Genomic DNA, 24,751 nt, shown 5'->3' on the forward strand with positions numbered 1-24,751 from the left:
TGCGTCTGATGAAGTGGGCATTCACCCACGAAAGCTTATGCTCCAATACTTCTGTTAGTCTTAAAGGTGCAATAAAAATATGCACATTTCTTAAATTATACTTTATATAAGCCCTTTCTCCAGAAGAATCTAAAAGAGTTCTCCAACAGTCTAACTGAAAATAAAATATTGACTCCAAAGTATCAGTTAAATTGCACGGTATTTAGATCATTCAAATACTAATATTTCCATTTAATTAAGTTTAGTTACAAGTTAGTAATTAAACTAATAATTTCTTAGTTTAGTAATTTCTCATTAATACTGAAAACATGATATTCTCAACTATAAATCATGTTTAAACTAACACTGAAAACATTAATCCAGAAGAAGAAAATAGGTAGTATTCCTACAATGGATTCTAGGAAACACCCCAGTCTAAGATTAAATATTTTTCTTTATAACTTTTAAAATAAATAAATATATATATTTACCTTACAAATGCACAATTACATTTGTCAAAAAGAGTGAGGCTGCAAAAAACATTTTTTTAAGTGTCTTAAATAAGAAGTGTTGACACTATTATTGAGTGTTTTTTCCACTCCCTTGCATCTGTCATACTGACAAGAATGGCAAGCTCACATTACATTTTAAATAATCATACAGATCAAGACATTCTTTGCCCTAATTACACACAGAGTATAATCATTTTCCCATTTGTATGTGCCACTTGTTCTATTGTGTAATAAATAATAAACTTCTGGTTCAGATTGAAACCTTCTAATGTCCTAAAAAAACAAAAAATACAATATTTACTGTAGTTTAGCTATTTATTAACCAAATCTTTTTCTTGCTCTTCTATGACTTTAAGGTCAGAAGGGACCATTATGATCATCTAGTCTGACCTCCTGAACAACGCAGGCTACAGAATCTCACCCACCCACTCCTGTATCAAACCTGTGTCTGAGCCATTGAAGTCCTCAAATCATGGTTTAAAGACTTCAAGATGCAGAGAATCTTCCAATAAGTGACCTGTGCCCCACGCTGCAGAGGAAGGCAAAAAACCCCCAGGGCCTCTGCCAATCTGCCCTGGAGGAAAATTCCTTCCTGACCCCAAATATGGCGATCAGCTAAACCCTGAGCGTGTGGGCAAGACTCACCAGCCAGACACCCAGGAAAGAATGTTCTGTAGTAACTCAGATCCCACCCCTCTAACATCCCATCACAAGCCATTGGGCATATTTACCACTAATAGTCGAAGACCAATTAATTGCCAAAATTAGGCTAGCCCATTATACCACCCCCTCCATAAATTTATCAAGCTTAGGCTTGAAGCCAGATATGTCTTTTGCCCCCACTACTTCCCTTGGAAGGCTGTTCCAGAACTTCACTCCTCTGATGGTTAGAAACCTTTGTCTAATTTCAAGTCTAAACTTCCTGATGGCCAGTTTATATCCATTTGTTCTTGTGTCCACATTGGTACTGAGCTTAAATAATTCCTCTCCCTCCCTGGTATTTATTCCTCTGATATATTTGTAGAGAGCAATCATATCACCCCTCAGCCTTCTTTTGGTTAGGCTAAACAAGCCAAGCTCTTTGAGTCTCCTTTCATAAGACAGGTTTTCCATTCCTTGGATCATCCTAGTAGCCCTTCTCTGTACCTGTTCCAGTTTGAATTCATCCTTCTTAAACATGGGAGACCAGAACTGCACACAGTATTCCTGATGAGTCTCACCAGTGCCTTGTAGAACGGTACTAACACCTCCTTATCTCTACTGGAAATACCTCGCCTGATGCATCCCAAGACCGCATTAACTTTTTTCACGGCCATATCACATTGGCGGCTCATAATCATCCTGTAATCAACCAATACTCCGAGGTCCTTCTCCTCCTCGGTTACTTCCAACTGATGCATCCCCAGCTTATAACAATAATTCTTGTTATTAATCCCTAAATGCATGACCTTGCACTTTTCACTATTAAATTTCATCCTATTACTATTACTCCAGTTACAAGGTCATCCAGATCTTCCTGTATGATATCCCAGTCCTTCTCTGTATTGGCAATACCTCCCAGCTTTGTGTCATCCGCAAACTTTATTAGCACATTCCCACTTTTTCTGCCAAGGTTAGAAATAAAAAGATTAAATAAGATTGGTCCCAAAACCAATCCCTGAGGAACTCCACTAGTAACCTCCCTCCAGACTGACAGTTCACCTTTCAGTATGACTCATTGTAGTCTCCCCTTTAACCAGTTCCTCATCCACCTTTCAATTTTCATATTGATCCCCATCTTTTCCAATTTAGCTAATAATTCCCCATGTGGAACCGTATCAAATACCTTACTGAAATCGAGGTAAATTAGATCCACTGCCTTTCCTTTGTCTAAAAAATCTGTTACCTTCTCAAAGAAGGAGATCAGGTTGGTTTGGCACGATCTACCTTTTGTAAAACCATGTTGTAATTTCTCCCAATTACCATTGACCTCAATGTCCTTAACTACTTTCTCTTTCAAATTTTTTCCCAAGACCTTGCATACTACAGATGTCAAACTAACAGGCCTGTAGTTGCCCAGATCACATTTTTCCCTTTCTTAAAGATAGGAACTATGTTAGCGATTCTCCAGTCATATGGTACAACCCCTGAGTTTACAGATTCATTAAAAATTCTTGCTAATGGGCTTGCAATTTCATGTGCCAGTTCCTTTAATATTCTTGGATGAAGATTATCTGGGCCCCCCAATTTAGTCCCATTAAGTTGTTCGAGTTTGGCTTCTACCTCGGATGTGGTAATATCTACCTCCATAGCCTCGTTCCCATTTGTCATCCTACCATTATCCCTAAGCTCCTCATTAAAGACTGAGACAAAGTATTTGTTTAGATATTGGGCCATGCCTAGATTATCCTTAACCTCCACTCCATCCTCAGTGTTTAGCAGTCCCACTTCTTCTTTCTTTGTTTTCTTCTTATTTATATGGCTATAGAATCTTTTACGATTTGTTTTAATTCCCTTTGCAAGGTCCAACTCTACATGGCTTTTGGCCTTTCTCACTTTATCCCTACATGTTCTGACCTCAATAAGGTAGCCTTTCTTGCTGATCACTCCCATCTTCCACTCCATACAGAACACAATGTCCAGTTTCACCATCATATATTGTTCAAATTAAGAGCTTTCAGGGCTTCTCAGTTTCTTTTAAGGGTCGTATTTTGACTATTTCTCATTTCAATTTCAAATATATGTAAGATAACAGGATACATAGGATTAGTATGATCCATATAAGTTTATTTATTTTAATCATGTTGTACGAGTGCATTTTATTGTTGAATATTTAACAATGGCTAATTGCAGCATAATGCTCACTTACAATTAAGTCTGTAACATGCAAATAGCCATTAAGGATAATGGAATTGTTAAAGCTATGACACAGAAAGCTCTGCATAATATTGTATGCATAGATATGTTTCTACTACCTTCTGGCCAAATGAAAAAGTTCTTATTCCACTAGATTTTATTAATTTGATTATGATTAATGTATGTGTATACATTTCTGTATTCTAATGGAAAAAGAAAAAACGTACAAGAGAACACTGGATCAGCAAATGCAATTTACAATTCCTTATACACATCTTTGAATAACAGAAAGGATCAGCAAGAGCTTATGGGCTTAAAGTAATACTTTTAACCCTTAAAGTGGTGCTCTTTTACTTACACTTTAAGCAAGGTTACAGGAACAAAAATGTACTTACTTTCCCGAAAGAATGTCTTGTCGGAGCTGTAATACAAACAGGTACCTAACAAATACATTAAATAAATAAATATAAGCAAACAATCAAATGCATACAGAGTCATCTTTTCAGCTCTTATCCCTTTGTCAAGAGTACGCTCTTAGTCAAGACATTTCCATAAACTGATTTTGTAAGTTATATGAGCCTTCGGGATCAATTATAAAGAGCACTGCACACACCTGTGGGATGCTAAGTACCCTTAACTCTCATTGAAGTCAGTGAGAGTTCAGAACATTTTACACCTTGCAGAACTGCTCAACATATTGCAGGATGAAGTCGTAAAGCAGCATTTCAGGAACCCATCCTTATTTAAGACCGCACTGAAAGCATGTACTCAACTTTGAGCATGGAGCCTTAATTCTACTGAAGCCAATGGGACATAAGCCCATACTTAAGTGCTGTCCTGAATTGCAGCCTAAATGAGCTATGAAGTCTAAAGGCAATTATGGCTTTATTTTAAAAATTAAAAGAGCTTTGAATGAGAGAAGAACAAAGATTCCATGAAGAGTGGAGATAGGCCTACCTATTTAGTTTTTTTCTTTGGTACTTATATGGCACTCATTGCTGTAGTGTCTAGGGGTATGTCTACACTGCAATGCAAGCTGTGCTTGAGCCCGAGCTCAGGGATAACTCCCTTTGTGTCTACACTGCAATTGCGCTAACCCAGGGCTCGAACCCAGAATCGCAGGACCCTGCAGGGCTGGAGGATCCAAGCTTGAGTCAAGCTGGGACCCAGGGTCCAAACCCCTTTGCTTTGCAGTGTAGCCACAGCCCTGCTTAATTTGGTTCTCAGGCAGAGGTGAGGCACGCGGGGGGAGGGGTGTCACATGTCCCCCCAGATTTGCTGCTTGGCTTGTACTGAGCATGCTCACCACATAGACTGAACATGCTCAGTATCACTGCTGAAGCAGGCTGCCTTCACTTTGTCCTCCCCCCAACACCCCATCAGCAGGCACAGGTTATCTCTGTTCCCTGGAGTCAGCTGGGAGTATCCCACAATTCCATCAGACAATTTCCCTACTCCTCTCTATCCCAACAATCTGCAATCCACTCTATTGAAAATGGAAGCCCCATCCTCTTTTGGCAGATGTTCAATTTAGCATTCACCCATTCTCTTCTGATCACCGATCTGCAAGCGCACTATCAGAGAGCCTCCTGGGTTTGCAATGGAGAGTGAACCGATCAAGCCTTTTGCAAAGCGAGCTGCTTCCTGGTAATGTGTAGGGTGGGCAGTGAAGTTTTTCCACAGTGCAACATGGTCCTAGGGCTAGAGCGGCCATATATCAGGGGGAGGAGGGCGGGTGCTAGGTTCTCTGGGATTTGGTAACATTGACTCGGGTCTGCACACTGCAGTATGGACACCAGAGCCCTAGGTTCAAGCATGAGTTAGAAAGTTCTTAACGTAGGGTTAAAATACAATGTAGACGCTCAAGTCCAGAGCTCCCTAACACAGGTCAGTTGACTCAAGTCCCACTAAATCTGGACTTACATTGCAGTGTAGACATACCCTACATGCCTCACAATCTTTAATTGTAAATAAATGCCCTAACTCAGAGATCCTCATTTTGTAGATGGGGATGTGGAGGCACAGAGAGATCAAGTGACTGCCCAAGGCCACACAGGGAGTCTGTGGTGGAGCAGGTAACTGAATCTGGGTCTCCCAGACTAATGCCCTATCCACATGTCACTCTTTCCTAAGCCTGAGGATTTGTTTGTTTTATTTTTATTAAAACAAAGGTTTGTGGGTTGGGAAAAATCACAACCACCTTGCTGCCTGGGGCATCTCACCTGGCCTTTCCTGCCCCCTTCTCCCCCCCAGCAATCTCACACTAAGGGCTAGTAGCGCATCTGGTGTAGATGCTCTATACTGATGGGAGAGAGCTCTCCCATCGGTATAATAAATCCACCTCCATGAGAGGTGGTAGCTAAGTCGGAAGGAGATGCTATCCCACTGACATAGCACTGTCTACACGAGCACTTAGGTCAGCGTAACTTACGTCACTCAGGGGCTGGCTTATTCACACCCCCAAGTGAAATAAGTTATACCGACATAAGTGGTAGTGTAGACCAAGCCAAAGTGGCTCCTGCCTTGGGTCTTCTGGAGCAGGGTGTCCCTCTTTGAGGTTAGAGGATGGCAAGGGTTGGGGCTGCCCAGCCTCTCCTACCCCCACACCCGCTGAGGGGCGAGTTAAGAGGTGAATGAAATGAGTAAGACATCTGGGCTCAAAGCAGCATGATGCATGTCTCCAGTCTTCAAAAAGAAGAGCGTAGCAAACATCTCTATTAATTTCTCTACTGCAATTGAAAGACATGTTGGGAACAGAATAGGAAGGATCAGGCACGGTGAGTCACCAGAACCTTGTGACGAACAAACTAATTTTTCACATTCATGTGTTTGGGAAATTGTGAGCTGACCTTTCAATATTTAGAAGACGGAATCAGTTCAAAATAGACAGGGGAACAGGAACCAAAGGCATGTTTAGGAAGCTTTCCTGTGCCCTATGCAGTAGAAAAGCTCATGGGAAAAGAGTAGGGGTCAGGTTTTTACACATGCCTAACTTACATACACAGCTGATACCTGGGTTGCCACTTACATGTCAGTATTTGTATATGTAAAATTAATTGTGCACCACCCCAGAAATCTGGGCTTAGAAAACCTGTCCCTACTATTTGCTCCAGGATTTCAAAATAACATGAATGCTGGTAAATTTGGGGGGAATAATCCAAGCAATACCACCACTTTGCTGCCCTGAGGAATATTGCAACTCTCTCCATACCTGACTCACAGTTATTTCCTTTTTCTGTGCAACCCTACTATTGCACCTCAATTTCTGGTATCCCACTTCAAGCAGCAAAATACATTCTTCAAAAGAAACAACCCATTGTTATTCCGACTAAAACTAATGAAGCCCTGTAGACAAAAATGCCAGCAGATGCCTTACTTGGTGCATTAAATTTTAAGAAATGTCATCACTTCCCCATAAAAGTATTAACTGTGTCCATATTATTTTTACAGCCTCAAAAGGCATCTGCATCTGTTAAAAATATCTTTATACAGGACAAAGATCTAGCGTAATTTCTTCTTCAATTAGCTCATTTTGTTACCACTATAAATCTTCCCCTCTTTCCTTGCACTGAATTTGCACCTGCTGTCCTGGTCTCTTACCTAACTCTACAGAATGTTGGGAAATACAACCTAGCCAGAGTGGAGGTTCGTTAAAAAAAATTAGAATGACAAAGGCAATTCCATTTTCAAAATGCCCTTCTTTTGCTGTTTAAAAGAAAAAATAACTTGCATATAAACAATGTGAAGGCCGTGTTCAAATTGCTTCTGTATTTGTTTTCATTCATAAACTCTGTTACGATGCAAGTTTCCTGGCTGATAACTATTATATTATAATTAAGGCACTTAAAAACAAAATGTAGAAAATTAAACTAATATTTTTCTAAGTAGAATTAGCAATTAAAGTATTTTTAAGATTCCTCTGCAATTTTCCTTTTTAGCAGTGATTGGATTATATAGCTCCAGAAGCTTATAGTCCAAACTATAAAGTTATAAAGTTTATAGCCCTTTATAGGAACTGCCTTACTAGATCACATCAAAGATCCATTTAGTCCAGTGCCCTTTCTCTGAAAATGACTGGCATCAGATGCTGCTGAGGAACGTAAAAGAAATCCTGTGATAGACAATGGAATAACCTGCCCATTGGGGAAATTTAACACCAGTTTAAACCCTGAAGTATGAGGGTGTATATCTATTCTAAAATGTTTTTTATATAACATCCTACATAATGTAACTATGAATCTTCTCATTATACATGCAGATGTCTAATCCTTTTAGGAATCCTACTGAACTCTTGAACTCAATTATATCAGTGGCAGTGAGTTCCATAGGTTAATTATGGACTGTATGAAAAAGTGTGTCCTTTTATCAGTTTATTGCTATGCAGTAATTGATAATGTATATTAAGGCTTCTATGGAAGTTTCATAGTAAAGAAGTGGGCAATTACAATTAGCTCTTTAATTTTCTTGTCACACAGCAGTCAAAGTAGTACTTAATCACTGCAGCAGATAAGGAAATAGTAAACAGAGGTCTGCTGACTAAAAGTTTCCCATAAGCACTATAAAATGATCAATATAATCTTTAAAGAGCATGGTGGAAACAGCTTGGCCCAATTAGCAATGCAGAGCAAATAAAAAAAAAACACCAAGAAGCTCCAAATTGTCAGAAACAGAAAACCAATAGCAGGAAGGGGTACAAAATAATTAGAGACACAATTTGGCTTGACCAAGTGACCAGAAGAGTTGGGAGGAATGGGAAGTGCAAAAATAGGCAATTTCCCTCTCCCCCGCCGCTTTCATAATACAGAATTTCTTCTGAATTATGGAGGGCTCCTCACTTAACAAGTACGGAATGTTCTCAAAGACCACAGGTCATCCACAGCCTCAACACAATGACAGAAGTCCCTACAGGATGAATGGTCACCAAACAGCTTCCATTAGCTTAGGGAGACTGTGAACAAGGGGGGGGGGGCAGGGAGGAAGAGGGGGTAGAGAAGATTGAGCTGTTTGCATTGCTCCCAATCCTCCCAAAATTCTGCTGCTTTTGAGTCTCTCTTTGATCCATTTGACTTTTATTTGATCACCTCTACATTTCACAGCAGAGAAAAGCACAGAGCCCAGCTGTCGATATTATACATTGGAAACCCCCCTCTATCCCCCCACCCACCATGGGTTTGACAGGCAATACTGCTGCAGAGAGTCCTTCTTCTCCAGGTTCAGCTCCTACCTACCCAGTCATGGCTCCCTTTCCAAAGTCACAAAGCCTAAAACACATGGAGAGTTGGAGGGAAATACCACTGCTCTGGTCCATCTGCCCCTCCATCCAAAAGCACCTGAGAGGCCAAAACAGCAGGTCTGGGCAAAAAACGGAAAGGAGGGTATGGTCCGTAGACTGTCATAAAACACCAACTAGAAGATTGAACATGATGCCTATTCTACCAAGGAAGCACATATAACCCAAATTCCTCCCTCCCCCACAGTTTAATCCCCAAATACCTTATACACCCCATTGTTAGACATCAGTTTAGCAATCACAATTATTTCCTACCTTGTAAACTCCTCGTGAAGGTTGTTCGGTTCTGATGAGTAATATTTAATTCGAAAATGCAAAGTGTATGGCGGTCCAACTGTATGCACAAAGATTCAAAGCAGAAGTTTACACAGGTTTGGTGATCCCATAGAGCAAGAAAAATTTAACACAATATAATTATATTTTAAAGTGTCCTTAACACAGTAACATTTGACTATGTGTCTTAAATTAAAAATACTTACAACAAGAAATAACTATGTGCCTGTTGTGGGCATTTTAGTGTGCTACCACAGCCAATATAATAAGTAATTAAGCCATGGCTCATTTGTCAAGCAAATGTTTGTCCAAAAAGATGTGCCTTGTACTGTCCTGGGAATGTTGGAAAAATTCAAGCTCTGATGGACATGAGAGAGTAACCTCCCCACCTTAGTTCTCCAGCTAAAAAGATTCAGCAAATACGTCTTTGCTGTTTTGGGCTATCATGGTGCACATCTGGCTAAAGTATATCTTCCAGAAAGGCATCCAGTCTTTGTTTGAAGACATTAAGAAATGGAGAATCCACCACCTCTCTATCTAGGTGCTTATCTGATGACAATCACTGCTGTAGTTTCTGAAGGCCTATTGGTCTACTAGGCAGATGGGCAGCCAAAAGCTGCACTAGTTGAAGCTTTAAAGTTGTCTTCAAGGGTAACCCCAAGAAGAGGTGTTTCAGAAGTCAAAACCGTAGGTGACAAAGTTTACTGGTGAGATCTACCTCCTCAGGGCACTGACTCTTAACACTAGCCGCTGCTGGTGGTAGAAAAATAAAGCCATGTGCACCACTGTCCAAAGACAATCGAGGACCCAAACTTCTCCAAAAATGCAAACCACTTTGGCAAGGAAAAGACATATTGTGCTGAGAGATGGAGCTATTACAACCCCCATCAAGTTGTTTCTGCCTTCTCTAGTATGGGTCTGAGCCAGCTTGTTCCCATACAATCCCCTAACTGGGCCAGACACTGTGAAAGCAATGGCACTAAATCTGTTAAAAATGCCTTTGTGTAGAAAATATTTGATTCTTCCCTCTAGGATCATTTTGCCTTTTCCTTGGCATATCAGAGAATAAGCACTTGCTGATCATGTATCCAAGTACAGAGAAGCAGGTTGAGATGTCATGAAAAGGCGAGGTCAAGTCAAGCACCAGAGCTATCAATGGCAATGGACCCTACATTTCTTCACAATCTACCCTATTAGCCTCATACACACAAGAAGTGGTAAGAGTGAAAGCATAGTGTCCTGCAGTCCTTGCATGAAAGGGCCACTAGAAGTGGGTGAGCAGCTCCAATACTCTGAGACCCCTGAGAATGGAAAGAACAGAAAGCACTGAAGAAAAACCTGTGTCGACTCCTTCCAGATGTTGCAAATTGGTCAGTAGCATCTTGTGATCAGCCATACCTACGGTAACTGTTAGATCTCATAAAATCAACATGGACACCTGGCCTATATCCATTGCTAGCAGACATTTATTGCCCCAGGATACTATTGCTGTCTCCATATCATACCCAGGCCTGACTCCAGATTAGTAGGGATCCATGAAGTTGTAGAAATCAGATGAACACAGATGTTTCAAGGGACAGTTTATTGAGCCAGGGTTGAATCATAGTTTAAGGGTGGTTGGCATCTTTACCCTCTCCCAAAGGAAAGAGTTAACAATCCCTGTCAATAATGGTCTCAGGACCTCCTCTCTTGGCATCCACTTGCCATCAATGACATGAGTCCAGCTCACAGGAACGCAAACATATCCAGGAACTATATACATTGAACCAGGTGAAAGTACACCAGTAAAGATGCAAGGGGAGGCAGCAGAGGCTACCTGGACATGAAACTCAAAGGACTTCTGCAGTTTCCAACAGGAACTGCCAACCCTCAGGTCCCTCCTGCCACCGTTCCTTCTTTTCCAGGCCAATTTCTAATTTAATCTAATTTAGGGGTTACAAGAAAGGGGAGTGCTTCCTCCTACTCTCCCCCACACCTCCAACTACTATTAACAGGCACCTAGGAGAAATCACATAAGCTTTTCTAAGTTGATATTTGGCTGCTGAATCCATTAGCAGCAACCTAAGCTGATGCTTGCTCCCCCCGGTTTATGACAAAGTAACTCCAGGCAGGGATTTTCCCATAGAAAAGAGGAAGGGACTTTTGGCATCCACAAAAGTGGTAAATAAAAATCATATTTAAAGAAGAGAGTTGAAGATTGGTCCATTACTCATTGTGACCCTTGCTTTTATACAAAAAAAGTTTAGCCAGCCAGCCAACCATTAACTTGGATCCATTGTCTGAGAAATATTCACTATATTACAGAAACATTTGGAGCCTCACAATCATGTTCACGAATACTCTAAACTGAATTCTTAGGGGAGGAATAAACGAAACTTGTGGACTCACGTTACTTACTTTTTATTTGCTTCTTAATTGGTTTAGAATGGTCCAGCCAGTGCTAAAAAAAGAAAACCTATGTTTAAAAGTAATTCATTTTCAAGATTTTACTGGTATTTTACTGTCTAATAGAGCACAAATTAATTTAAAGGAAGGGGTCTCTGCTCTGAAAAGCAAAGACATCCATATATATTTGGCAATCTTTTATAGTTGTTTTCACTAGAAAATGTTTATTTGAACACAACCCCCCCCCTCCCCTCAGGTGCCTATCTTATCAGTGAAAACTGGACATTAAAAGTTAAACACACCCATGGGAGCTTCCTCCTTGTGAGGCACAACCCAACCAGCAGTGAAAGGCTGTAAAAACAAACATACAATTCCAGCGGGGTGTAGGGAATGAAGGTTTTCCTCAAACTCTGGGCCCAATGCTTTAACCATTACTCATAATCTTCTGAAGGCAGCCGATTGTCTGGTCCAATCTCACTCAGTGGAGCTCCCACACGGCTCCCTCCGCTTCTCTGTATTCCTCCACCCACACTGTGGTTCTCTCAAGCTCAGAGTCTAAGGCCTGGTCCACCCTTAAAACTTTTGCTGGTATAGCAATGTCAGTTAGGAATGTGATTATTATTATTATTATTATTTTTAAAAACATTTTATACCGGAAAAAGCCTTTATGGAAACAGTTATACTGGCAAAAAAGTGCCTTTGCTGGTATAGCTTATTTTGTTCAGGGAACCGGTATGAGCTACACCAAAAAAAAGCACTTGAGCCAATATAAGCTCTGTCTACACTAGGAAGGTCTGCTTTACTGGCAAACCTTTTCCAGTACAGACTAGTCCTAAGTTTCATACTGTGCCTGTATAGTGCCCAGCATGAATCATCACTCCCAAATGAGGCATCTTGGTGTGTTACCAAAATATAAATATTAAATGATTATAATTTGTCATGATAGTCTCCTCACTAAATTACATAAAGGCCACCTTACCATACGAGGAATTTTCTTCCCATTTTTTGCTGTTTATTTAAAAACAGATCTAATAAATTAATAGGACCAGTAAGTTTGGAGCAGAAATATTCAGAAAAAGAAGCCTATTCCTTTTGGTTGCTTTTCTTGTTGGGGCATTTCCACTCTATATTAAGTAAAAGCAGAATCAGAGTGAATACTTGGTATTCAACAGATTCTCCTCTGCTTTTGCTAAATGCATGTGAAAATAATTAATAAAATAGCAAAACCACAGTTTTACTATGGATGCTTTAACTAAAAGCAAAATGTATGAAACAGCTAGTTGTAAAAAGTGTATTTTAAAAGTTTGCCAACCCATAACCCAAATAGCAAATAAATTCCCTGCAGAATAAAAAAGAAATAGAACAATTATTCCGAATGTGCTTTTAGTTGCCCAGAGCTTGCCTGGACTCCCTTGGGAGAAATTACCAAGGAAGCCACCTCCTTACAAATTTGAGAATTACCACCATAGTGAAAATAAAATGTTATGATAATGTTTATACAAATATATTACATAGCTGTAAATTAATATACACATCATCAATTATTTATCTCTCATCCAGCAAATATAGATTCACAAGAAATCAGCTAGTAAACATTTCAAGTTTCTGAGAAGAAACAAAATTATTCAAGCTTTGTTCTTTCGATTGAAATTATGCATTTAGAACTTTTTGAATTTTTTTGCTTCTAGGGAAGAGGAACATTTTACTTCAATGAACACATTAGTCAGCAAAACATATCCCCAGCTATATTTATAGGAGCATTGTCCACATTTATCAGTATTGTCATTTCAAGTTAAATATGTACATACAATTCCATTTTCTTAAGGATTTCTAATATACAAGTTCAGTTCTATGACTGTTTGGAGTTCATCTGGACTAAAAAAGTGTACATCTAAGCCTTTAGAAAAATTTAAGAAGACAATTTAGTGCTACATATACCCTAACATGGAATACTACTCTTCAGTGTTTGATTTCTAAACTAAAAAGTAAAAAAAAAATCAATTTTTTCACTTTTTTATTCACCTTTCAAATGTACTGAGAAAGCTTCAGTACTCTTTTTTGAATTACCTTCATTGTGTGTATTGTAAATGATTAACACATGTTTTAGAATGTCTGCACGTGGTATTATGCTAAACATCCATAACACTGCAAATTACCAATTCATCTGTCATATCTATACATAATTTTACAAAAATGAGCAATTTTTAAGAATCTAATAAGTAGCAAAATAGGCCATTACATGAGGTTCTAGCCTAAACAGCTAATGTACATTTGTAACCGTTCATTCCTTCTACATATACAATACAGTCATAAATGTAGGATTCTCCAGGGGACAACAAACAGCAAGCACTGGACATCATTTTACACTCACTCCTTTGAGAAGCAAACTCAGATGCACGAGGGGTCCATTATACCATTATTCAGTGCTTTCCAAAATAGGGGGCAATTTTAGCCCTTGTAGATTCATGAACTACTATCAACTTAAGCCCAGCTGTTTTGGATTGCTTTCGCAAAAACTGGGCTAAAGTCTGCCATAGTCAGTGTCTGGATGTTTCTCCATAATGGTGTTAGTCTTCTTACAGGCCCTCTGAACCCAAGTAATAGCCCTTATCACCCTACTCCTCCCTATAAGCTGCAGTTGTCTGGATGGCTGAGGTGGCCAGGAGCACTGAAAGTGTGTCAAGAAAAAACAACATTGGTATCTGCTGCCATAAATGCTGGGAGCACACCAGCTTAGAAGCCAGAATTTCATATGCCCATGGAATGCAGGCCCTAGCCTCTAAGCAAAAAATCAGAAGCTCTTATTATTGACATACAGCCAGAGGAATGGAAATGGAAACGGAAGTGAAGACTTCATGGCGTCCTTGCCAAGAACCAAAAATTACTTGACTATGTTACAAGCTATTGACTGGAACCCATAATCACTATCCCAACTCAGAATGTGAACACAAAAGGGTGAATACCAGAAGTCTTAGTATGAAGCTGCCTGGAGTTGGGGGACTCCACAAGAACTCTTTTTAATAACTTCTGCAGAGGGTCTGCCTCCTTTTAAAAGCTGGAGCTCAGGCTAATGGTCTTCAAGTTGTGAGGGTCCAAGTGCATCAAGGAGCCACTGCTTAGAAGGGGCCCTTTGAGGATGATACAAGAGTAGAAATTAGGTAGTGCTCTTTTCCTACCACACTACATTCCCCTACTCCAATTTGGACTCTGCGCAAGTTATCAGTGCCCTTGAAAGGTAAGGAAGATTAATCATAATTCAGTTTTGAAATTTATTTTTCTATGGGAAGTTCTATAACAATTTTTATATTTAGAATGTTGAAGGCAAAGAAAAATGGCTACCTGCATTTTGACAGTTATCTGAGACATCATCACTGTCTTGATGTCTTTTATTAGTCTTCATCAAGGTGTGTGTAATATGGCAGTAACCATGGTAGGCCTGATTCACCACTGGTGTAAAACTGGAGCAACTTAATGGACATCACCAACTGAGAATGTTTTCAATGGAATTACACTTGGTTTTTATACTAGTGTAACAATGGTGAATCAGGCCCAGTGTTCTTAGTTTTTAAGGACCTGGTTGGAATTAATAGCAATATTCTTCCCAAGGTCATTGCAGAAATGAAATCCTTATTATACCAGATCATTTCCATTGGAGAGAAAACTGGCTAGATATTGTTTGAAGGACATATTCATTTAATAACAGAATGTTAGATTTATCCCAAATGATTTCTATTTTTGTCCTCTTTGTTTCGAAAAACTGGTGCAAAGAAGAATTAGGACAATTTCCAGTTACTTCCCTGTTAATTTAATCACTTTCTATCTCCTTGAAGAAAAGTACTGTGAGTAATTCCTCAATAATGGTAACAACCAATACTTTCCCAAAATAGAACAGCCATATAAGATAAGAGATGCATTTATGTCAAGATACAGCCAATAAACTGTACCTATTGGAACACACTGAGGATGACTGCAACTGCCAACTGAAGACTGAAGTTGGTACAACTGCACCAGCATGCCTCTTAAGCAATATAGGCTGACAAATACACCACACACCTGTGCTTTGAAAACTCCACTGGCTCCCCATTTGCTTCATAAAAGAATTCAAAGTCCTGGTCTTGAGCTACAAAGCCCTCAAAGGTGACCTGCAAAGGAAAAAAATTGGGTTTGACCCTTTTTTGTTACTTGTTTTGCTGCTTTATTATGCATAAAGAAGGCCTGAAAAATGTTTTGTCCCTGCTTGTTTTCAACCTTCAGAATGTCCTGAATGGCAAGTCTGGTTTTGCTGGAAGACTTATTGGAAGTCTCAGAAGATACCATCTACAAACTCTCTCAGCCTTTAACTGCTGGGGGGCACTGAACTGCTGTCAAATACATTTTCTTCCTAAGGTTTGTTAAGTGTTAACATGAACAAAAAGTAAAGAGCTTTAAATCAACTATCTGAACTAATATCACTTTCCCTCTCAATAAGGTTTTGCTTGAGTGGTATCTCTGGTATCATAATCCCACCAGTTCTTCAGTTATCCGCACCATCTTCCAATATAGACAAGACCTGAATTTCTAAAGTAAAAACACAAGCAGGGAAAATACCAAAATCATTTTTCAAGGCAAAAAATATCCAATGAAAAACACTGTCATGCCTTCTTTATACAGTATAAAGTTTTAAAAAAGAAATAAGAGCACAAACCCATTTTCTTCTCTTCTGAAGGTCACCTTTAATAATAATTAGGGTCTGAACAGCATTGGGGCCACATTGTTATAGGGACTTTACAAATATATAAGTGAGTGATGGACTGCACTCCCAAGAACTTACATAGATTAGAATCTGTTTTCCTTATGGTACACATCATATTCTATGACCTCACCAAGACAGCTATGTTCCATATGGATGATGCAGCTGCAGAGACCCAGATAAAAGATATTAGATGCTACTTGTCAGAAAGGTAAGATTAGATCAGAACAGAGTCTTGGGCTCAAATACAAGATATACCTGTTTTAAGAAAGTTTTAACCCAACTGTAAATCACCAGTGTTTACACACCCACAAATTATATGTGGATGTTTCACATAATGAGTATGTTAATGCTCCACTCTACACAGGACAGGTTGACTTATCCATATTTATTTTATAAGTCTGCAACATGTGTTAGAACACTAAAATTAGCAACTAAGATCTGGACTGGGTTGCAATAATTTTCTATCCAAAAAGTTTTTAAAATTTGGAGAAATGAGAAGATGTGTAATAGACAAAGTGAGGTTTGAAATACAGAGCACTAAAACTTCTGCATAGAAGGCAAGTTTGAACTGAGAGTGGTGACCTATAATAGCAGGGGATTCTCTAACAGCAAGTGCTAGTGCAAAGAAAAATGACAGGCCCCATTCATGTTTTAATTATTTTAGCTAAGGGATTACAATATGATAAGAGGTAACTGAATGAATTTAGGGCAGAATCCAGACCTTTCAAAGTACAAAATAAACAATTCCACTCCACCTGGCTAACTTCCTGTCAACATCCAGTGGAAGAACTGCAGTGGAAAGAGAGAAGTTATGAGAATCTTGAGAATCTTGCCTGTATGCTCGGGGTTCTACTGATCGCCATATTTGGGGTCGGGAAGGAATTTTCCTCCAGGGTAGATTGGCAGAGGCCCTGGAAGTTTTTCGCCTTCCTCCGCAGCATGGGGCAGGGGTCGCAAGCTGGAGGATTCTCTGCGACTTGAAGTCTTTAAATCACGATCTGGAGACTTCAACAGCTGAGTTAAGGGAAAGTGGGTGGGTCAGCTTTTGTGGCCTGCATCATGCGGGAGGTCAGACTAGATGACCATAATGGTCCCTTCTGACCTTTAAGTCTATGAGTCTATGAGCTTTACCATCATTATGTTACACATGGCTCTGATGTCTGTGGACCAAATATTTTAAGACAGGAAGCTTTACTAAGAGAAAGTTAAGGGACTGAGTTTTCCCTTTTTGCAATGAAATGCTAGGATGTTGTAGGGAAAAACAAGTAAGATAGTAAGGGAAGAATATCTGTGCAGTTTCAGTAAAAGTATCATCATTGTGCCTGAAGGTGATGATATGTCAGATATGCCCATTTCACTGAACAATATTGCTTATATTTGAATGCTGTAAAATAGTCTATTAAAAATCCATCAGCATTGGAGTTCTCTTAACATTTTCACTATCATTTATTCTTCATCCTACATGAAAGAATGAACTAGCATAATATGACCACACATCACCTCTTCTCAACAGCTAAGGGTGGAAAAATAGCCTTCCTCGCTTCATTTTAGACATGCTGCCAATGTTGCTGTGTAGTGATAAAATATTCATTTCTTTGTATTTGATAAGAATTATGTATTTGTTTATATGGACAATACAAGATTTATGATGTCCTTAAGTTTTCGTTTCCATGCGTTTAAGTATCTGGGTTTGGTAAATGTGATTGGCAAACAATTGACCAGTCAAATAATGTCAATTGACAAGTCAACTGACTGCCTATATTTAACCAGTCACTTATTGTCAAAAATTCCAGCAAGAATGCCCTGATGGAAGTGGCAGCTTATCTTTTTGATTGCATCATGGCTCCATTCTTTCAGTTTTTAGAATTTCGTTTAACTGTGTTTTGCATTTTTCTGAGTTAAAATAACTCAGTTAAATAATTAGTTTTTTGTAATTAGGTATAAGTATCTATCTAAGGTTAAGCCTTTTGGAGAGCATGGAGATTTAGGGCTTGTCTTTATTACTATCAATGCTGTGGTGTCGATTTAGCGCATTTGGTGAAGATATATTATGTTGACGTGAGAGTGCTCTTCCATCAGCATAATTACTCCACCTCAATGAGGACACAGTGTGGTGTAGACACTGCTTTAAGTTGAGGTAAGTTACATCGCTTGGGGGGTGGTTTTTTCACACCCCCGAGCGACGTAACTTATCTCGACTTAAGCGGTAGTGTTGACAAGGCCTTACTCTTTTTTGTTACTTACTGTTCTAATGAATTAATGGCTTAGCAAATTTTATCATTTTTTACATTATTTGACAATATTTGACTGGTAAATTGACCATTATTTTTGATTCAGTCAACTGCCAAAAGCTACTGGAAGTCAACATCTATATTCCCCTTAGTACAGGAATTCTCAAATCTTTTCATAGTGCTGGCCACTTTTTAATAGAGACTAACATCCTTCTGGCAACTGCAGCTATTGATCACATGGAAAAATTAAGTTAGGAAAATATTTAACATTTTTAGCTTTCTTATAATGAGAAAGTGACTCATTTAGTGGCTGTAGACAAGGAGCAGAGTTGGCACTATATAATCAACTAGTTGCCAATGGACTATCAGCAAAACCCCCAAAATGTATCCCCGAAGAGTGTAGGAGCTGGATTTTATAATGTACAATGAGAATTAATGTATGATTTGATTTCATCCTGTCAGGCACCCTTTTTGAATACCAGAAAGAAATGACAGACCAGAACAATCCTTATGAGTGATTATGGTCACCCTTTTGTTTTAGGATGAGTTATAATGTCTACTATGGTTTCCTATATGTATTACAAATTAGGCACTCTAGTTAAATATACATTTCTTTGCTTTAAGGTTTTAGTAAGTAAAAGACTTGTATTGTGTCTATGTTAAGGAGATTAGAGGAATGTTTAGGGCCTGAAGCCCCAATGTGAATTGTTTTAGTTATAAGATTTAGCAAGGCTTGATTTACAATGTATTCTGCTAAATATACAATACTGCTGTCTGTATACCTTTGAAGGTTTCTATAAGAGATTGTTTGTGTGAATGAGGAATGCATGCATCAGGAAAAGATAAGGTGTGAAAGCCATCACAAATATCCAGATGGTCAAGAAGAAGTGAGAGACTTGGAAAGACCAGGAAACAATCAGAAAATATCCATTGTATCCGATGCTAAAGATGTTCGCAGCATTGACGATCTCAGAGGTGAGGCAGGCACCCCCAAAGGCGAGACAACAAATAGGAGATAACGATGGGAAGCCGGACAATAACCATCAAATGATAACACCACTTAAGGACTAATGATTACAGGATGACATTGCAAAATGCATGGACTCAAATGGGAATTTACAACTATAAAGCTGGGGTGTTTTGCCATGGAACTCTGGGTTTAGTCCTGCAAAGCCTCGGAGCATCGGATCGCGACCGACAGAACCCAGCTCCTCACTCGTGCTCAATCTAACTGGCCATTAGATTGACTCGAGCTACAACAAACTGGTAACTATAAACATCACTGCAGGGTGTGTGTGTGTGTGTGTGTGTGTGTGTGTGAGAGAGAGAGAGAAAAGCATATGCTAACTGTTGTATTTTCAATAAATGCTGTGCATTTGCCTTCCTCTATAAAGATCCCGTGTGCTTTGTATGAGCATAACAACAGGAATCACACCCCAGCCCCAAGAAGAAGGGTAGTGAATCCCTTAACCCACAGGGAGGAGTTGTGAGACAAGGGCAGGAGGACACAGTGGGAAAGTTTCTCCAGTGAGGCTAGGGACTGCTGTGGGATTGGCACCTCTCTCTGACTCAGAGGAAATTGGCAACCTGAAGCCTTGGAACAACAGTGAGCTGGAGCTGAACCTGCCTGATGCCCAGGTAAAGCCCCCACTTCCAGCCAAGACTCCCCAACCCTCCACCCTCACTCAGGCCCCCTTCCCTTCACCCTCAACACATACACACCACCTGCACTCCAGCCACCCTCAGTCCAATCTCATTAGAGAAAGGCAGGAAATGGTTTTCCCACCTTGGGAAACTGATATCAAATTCCTCCCTCCCCCCTTTTGCAACAGGACAAAACTGAGACATTCCAAATTTTTTGTTTTGTTTCTTTGTGAGAGAGAGACACTGACTGACACTCTCACTTACCCCAGACTAGCCAATAGCATGTTTGCTAGGGCAACTCTCTGGGATGTGGGAGACCCAGCTTTAAGTCCCTACTCTGAATCAGGCAGACTAAGGACTTGAACCTGGGTCTCCCACCCCCCAGGTGAGCACCCTGACCATCAAGCTATTCAAGGGTGGGTACTTCTTTGGTTTTGAACAGAAATACCATCCTAAACCTGAGAAACAGTTCCCACAAAAAGTTTTATTGAAACTGGTATGTTCCTGCAAAAAGTTTGGGGTTTTACAAACTGGTGTTTTCCAAACAAAAAACATTTAATTGAAAAATCCCTGACCAGCTCTAAACGTCCCACCTAGACTCCCCCAGCCAAACTGTCTGCTCTTCTAATTACCCACAGTAAGATCTCCACCAGCCAAATCCAAAGTTTATTTTACTAGGAGTTCATAAATACTCAAGTTACGCTTACATGGCCTAAAATAAATGTGCACAAAATGGAGCATGTGATACTTCAAACATCAATTTTTTAAACCAATCAAGTTTGGGAACCACTGTTCTGGACATCTGAAAAACAGGAGGCTTCTTGCACTTGAGCTGAAGATCTCAGTTATCGGTCACTTACAGAAAGACCCTGATTTTCTTCCTAACTAGAAGTCAGCCAACAGACTAACAAAAACATATACTGCCAGATCTGGTGCCCTCTGAAATTAAAGGCAGAAAGATCTCAGGAAGCAGGATTATTAGGTCCATAACTCCATTGAAATCACTTGGCCATAAACGATCTACAACACAAACTGTTAAAAGCTTTACTTAATTTGAATTTATTTGCTTCAAAGGTAGCCAGTGTACATGCTTTCTAGGAGATTTAACAGCATGGAAAGTTTGAAAAGCTCATAAAAAGCTGTTCCTTAGCAAGGGGAAGACAAGGAAACAAAGTTGATCTTTCAGATCAGGGTAACTTTTTCTTCTAATAACCTGTAAGTCCTGAACCATTTAATTCAATTTTCTTCAAAAGTTGCAGAAAAATTCTTGTTTATATTCTTGGTAATTTTTCCAAGCAAGAGTTATAAGAAGGACTAAAATAAGTTGTTTTTTTTTTAAAGAGAAGCTGATTAAAACCTTAACTAGCAAAAAGGGTACTGTCTTTCCATAATACATCCTTTCTACACATCTCAGAGTGTGTTTTCTAAGGATTATTTTAAGGTCTGCTTTTTTATTTAAAAAGTGTTACTTAAGCGTTCAGACATCTTTGGGCATGAGCACTAAAACAAACATATGAATCTTATACTTATTTTATTAATTGTTATGCCATCTAAGGTTATTATTCTATAATATTTCATATAAAAATGCTAACCAAAGTGCTGTGAGTGTTGTTCACCATTAAAATACAGGAATGAATCACAATTACAAAATTACAATAAAACCCCCAAACTTGAAAGCAACATACATTTATACTTCTGTCATTCTCATATAACACCTAAATATTTTACACTAAAAACAGTTTAAAAAAAAGGGGGGGGGGGGTCTAGCTATTCATGTGGAATTTCTTTAATATGCATCACATGCTAATATCTTATCTAAATGTGTGGTTGGGCGGCTGCCCCACCCCCATGAGAGAGGGGGCTAGAGTAGGCCAGAGCGGCTGCGCAGGCCGGCAGCCAATTAGAGAAGGGCCTACTGAGAGCCAATCAGGGCTAGGCTAGGCCCTATGTAAAGGCTGCCTAGAAGAGGCACAGGCAGTCTGTCCCAGACTTTCATGGGGGAAGGTCCATCTCTGGAGACCAGCACCTTGGACAGAGCAGTGCTGGGGGAGGGCAGAAGGAGCTGGGGAGCTCCAGCCAAGGAAAACCCCAGGCTGCGGGCCTTGCTACAAAGGGCCAAGCGGGTGCACAGGGCCGAAGGGGAAGCGGCCCAGGGACAAAGTCTGACAAGGGGAGAGAAGGAGGGCAGAGAGGCTGCCGCTAGAGGGTCCCTGGGTCGGGACCCAGAGTAGCAGGTGGGCCTGGGTCCCCCCATTCCCCCTTGTACTACACTTGGCCGAGGAGGAGCGTGGCCTGATACAGGCTGTGGTTGGCCCCTGTGACAAAGGAGCTAGACTTTAAGGCTGCAGCCAGCCACTAGAACAGGTCCAGATGGAGGACTGCTGATAACACCAGACCCCCGGAAGGGGGTGAGACCAGAGCAGTGGGCACTGCCGGAGGGAAGTGTCCTGAAGAGGACGCCGCCGAGCAGGGAGCAACACGGGTCCGGACACCAACAGGGGAGCGGATGAGGGACGGGACACCACTGGCAGAGGGCTCCCTGTAGAGGACAGAGCTAATTCCCAGACGTGCCAGCGGGAGGCGCTGCGGTGGTGAGTCCAACACTGTCACAAAATGATAGAGCTTCACTGGTGTAAGTTTGAGTCACAAGTTTCAGCTTAGCAGAATTAAAGGGTTAAAGGGAGTTTTGTCCATAAAATATAGCTTCCCCTAAAGCATGCTGCTGCAAGCTGAATCTGAGCCTGGAAAGCCACACTGAAGAACTGTGTGACACGGATAGCCTTCCTCCTCTTACTCCTCCTGCAGTTACTCCACATCTCAAGAGGAAAAGAAAACTGTGCACAACAATTTGCCCAGTGTAGCACAAACCTCATTAGATTTTTTTGTTGTACAGCTGCTCTGCTGGTGACTGGCTGATGCCACTCCAGATCAACTTCAGTAATAAATAACAATCTTTAATTTCTAGGCATCCGTGCCTGAAGGCTTCTGGCATCTTCACAAAAATAAGCTAAACAATTTACAATAAATAGGCAACATGCCTGATTAAAGCTCAGAGTGGGAAGAGACTGAAAAATTTCCAGCAGTGCACACGTCACGTAAGAGAGTCTAGAGCCTAACCATGAGGGGTACTATTGTTTGTGTATTTAGAAGTGTGTAGTAGTATGGGGGAAGAGAATTTCTCAGTCATAGGTCCTCAGAAGTTAAGAGCCTGCTTCTCCACCACCTCTCAAGATTGTACCATGGTATTATCATAAGCCCTTCAGGTAAACAGCCCATATTCCTTCTAAAAGATTAAAGACGACTATGGACTAGAACAACTCTGGGAATTTTTAATGTGTTGAAGCCTTTCATGTATAGTTCACTGGTAAAATCCAGCCCTAGGCAGGTGTAACTGAAAGTAGTTATTCATGAGACACATGAGTAGTAGCTACATGAAGACAGCCAATTACCTCAGTCTAGTTTTTAGCGGATGGGTGTCTATATCACCATTGCAATTGGCCTCAGCACTGAGGGTAAGGAGACATTTATTATTTGTATTACAATAGCACTGAGAGGTCTCAACAGAGATTGGGGCCCCACTGTGCTGCATGCCACACATTCCCATAGTTAGGGACAGGTCTTGCCCCAAAGAGCTTACAACACACAGACAGACAAAGTGGGTGAAAAGAAATATTACTCTGATCTTTTTATAAATGGGGAATTTAGTCACAGACAGATTAAGTGATTTGCCCAATGTGAAGCAGTAAGTCTATAGCAGAGTCAGCAACTGAATCTGTTGTATTATCAAAATATTTACCAGTTTTCTACTCCATCCCTCCTAAAATTTAATATATTTAAGGTGGTCTCCGACTGTGCTCCAAATATCCCTATTTATAGCATTCAGCACTAGCTGGGGCGTTATACTTGCAGGAAACACCCTAGTTGGCCTAACAACTGCTTTGAGTTGCTACTCACTCACCATCTCTCAAACATTTGGCAATTTAAAAGGAAGTATAAAAGCAATACCATAAAACTCTGAATGTTTGAAACATGAAAAGGAACCCTTTCTGATTAAAAACACTTTTTTCATTACCATTTAACTTATTCAAATTCAAGTTACTGTATGGATTGAGCAAACTGGCAAGCTTTAGGGAAAAACAAGATACCCTGTAAAAGGAAAGTCTGAAGAGACTCGTCCTTCCTTTTGAATCATTATGATCATCTTTTAACCACTCAGTACTTATCTTGGAGTCTGAGCTCACACTGGCCCACGTGGCCTGGAACAGGGAATGGAGTGGATTTGCACACCAGGGAAGGTGCAGACCTGTCATTTCATATTCTTTGCAAATTTCCATATGTACACAACATTTCAAGGCCCTGACCCATATGAAAAGGTTCCAATGGACTTCAGTGGGTATTGGATCAGGCCCTGACTTTATCTATAGCATATGCTGTGGACAGAGAATAAGGGCAGTAAGGAGCTGGCCTTTCCTGCCCATGGTGGCCCCCAAACTCCAGTGTGAAGAAGTCCCTTTGGTTGAATATTCCTGCCTTTTGTGTGTATCTCTAGTTACTCCTAATTGAGCCAGGTGGAGATAACTGGGCTGTCACCTACTTTGGTGCACCTTCCACATAGATGCAAATTCCCTGCTTTCAGTCAATGAAGCACTTGGTTATTGATGCTTCGTTGTTGTCGTTATAGACTTTGTGTTGTATGTGATAGTGTCTAATGTATTCTCTGATCCTTAGAATTGCCCTTTTCTTACTTTTTACACCTTAAAAAGTAAAATAAACAATTGCTTTTTTGAGTTTATTTTAGCACATTTCCAATGAGGCCACCCAGCCCATCTCGTTGCCCCTCCCAGTAAATACCTTGCAGTGAATGAATTAA

At 40.2% G+C, this 24,751-nt stretch overlaps 1 protein-coding gene across 1 annotated transcript in view; it reads right to left on the minus strand.

Annotated features, from left to right (window-relative positions):
* The window catches only part of EPB41L4B (erythrocyte membrane protein band 4.1 like 4B), a 137,432-nt gene that overhangs the window by 28,064 nt on the left and 84,617 nt on the right, over positions 1 to 24,751 (minus strand). Inside the window, exons 3-5 of the mRNA XM_024209267.2 lie at positions 11,287 to 11,329; positions 8,872 to 8,950; positions 3,722 to 3,766 (exon numbers count right to left, since the gene is read on the minus strand). Coding sequence (XP_024065035.1) covers positions 3,722 to 3,766; positions 8,872 to 8,950; positions 11,287 to 11,329 — 167 coding nt within the window. The remainder of the gene's footprint in view (positions 1 to 3,721; positions 3,767 to 8,871; positions 8,951 to 11,286; positions 11,330 to 24,751) is intronic.

This window comes from Terrapene carolina, unplaced genomic scaffold, assembly GCF_002925995.2.
Source record: "Terrapene carolina triunguis isolate 2854851 unplaced genomic scaffold, T_m_triunguis-2.0 Scaffold183, whole genome shotgun sequence".
In the NCBI taxonomy this organism is placed as follows: domain Eukaryota; kingdom Metazoa; phylum Chordata; order Testudines; family Emydidae; genus Terrapene; species Terrapene triunguis.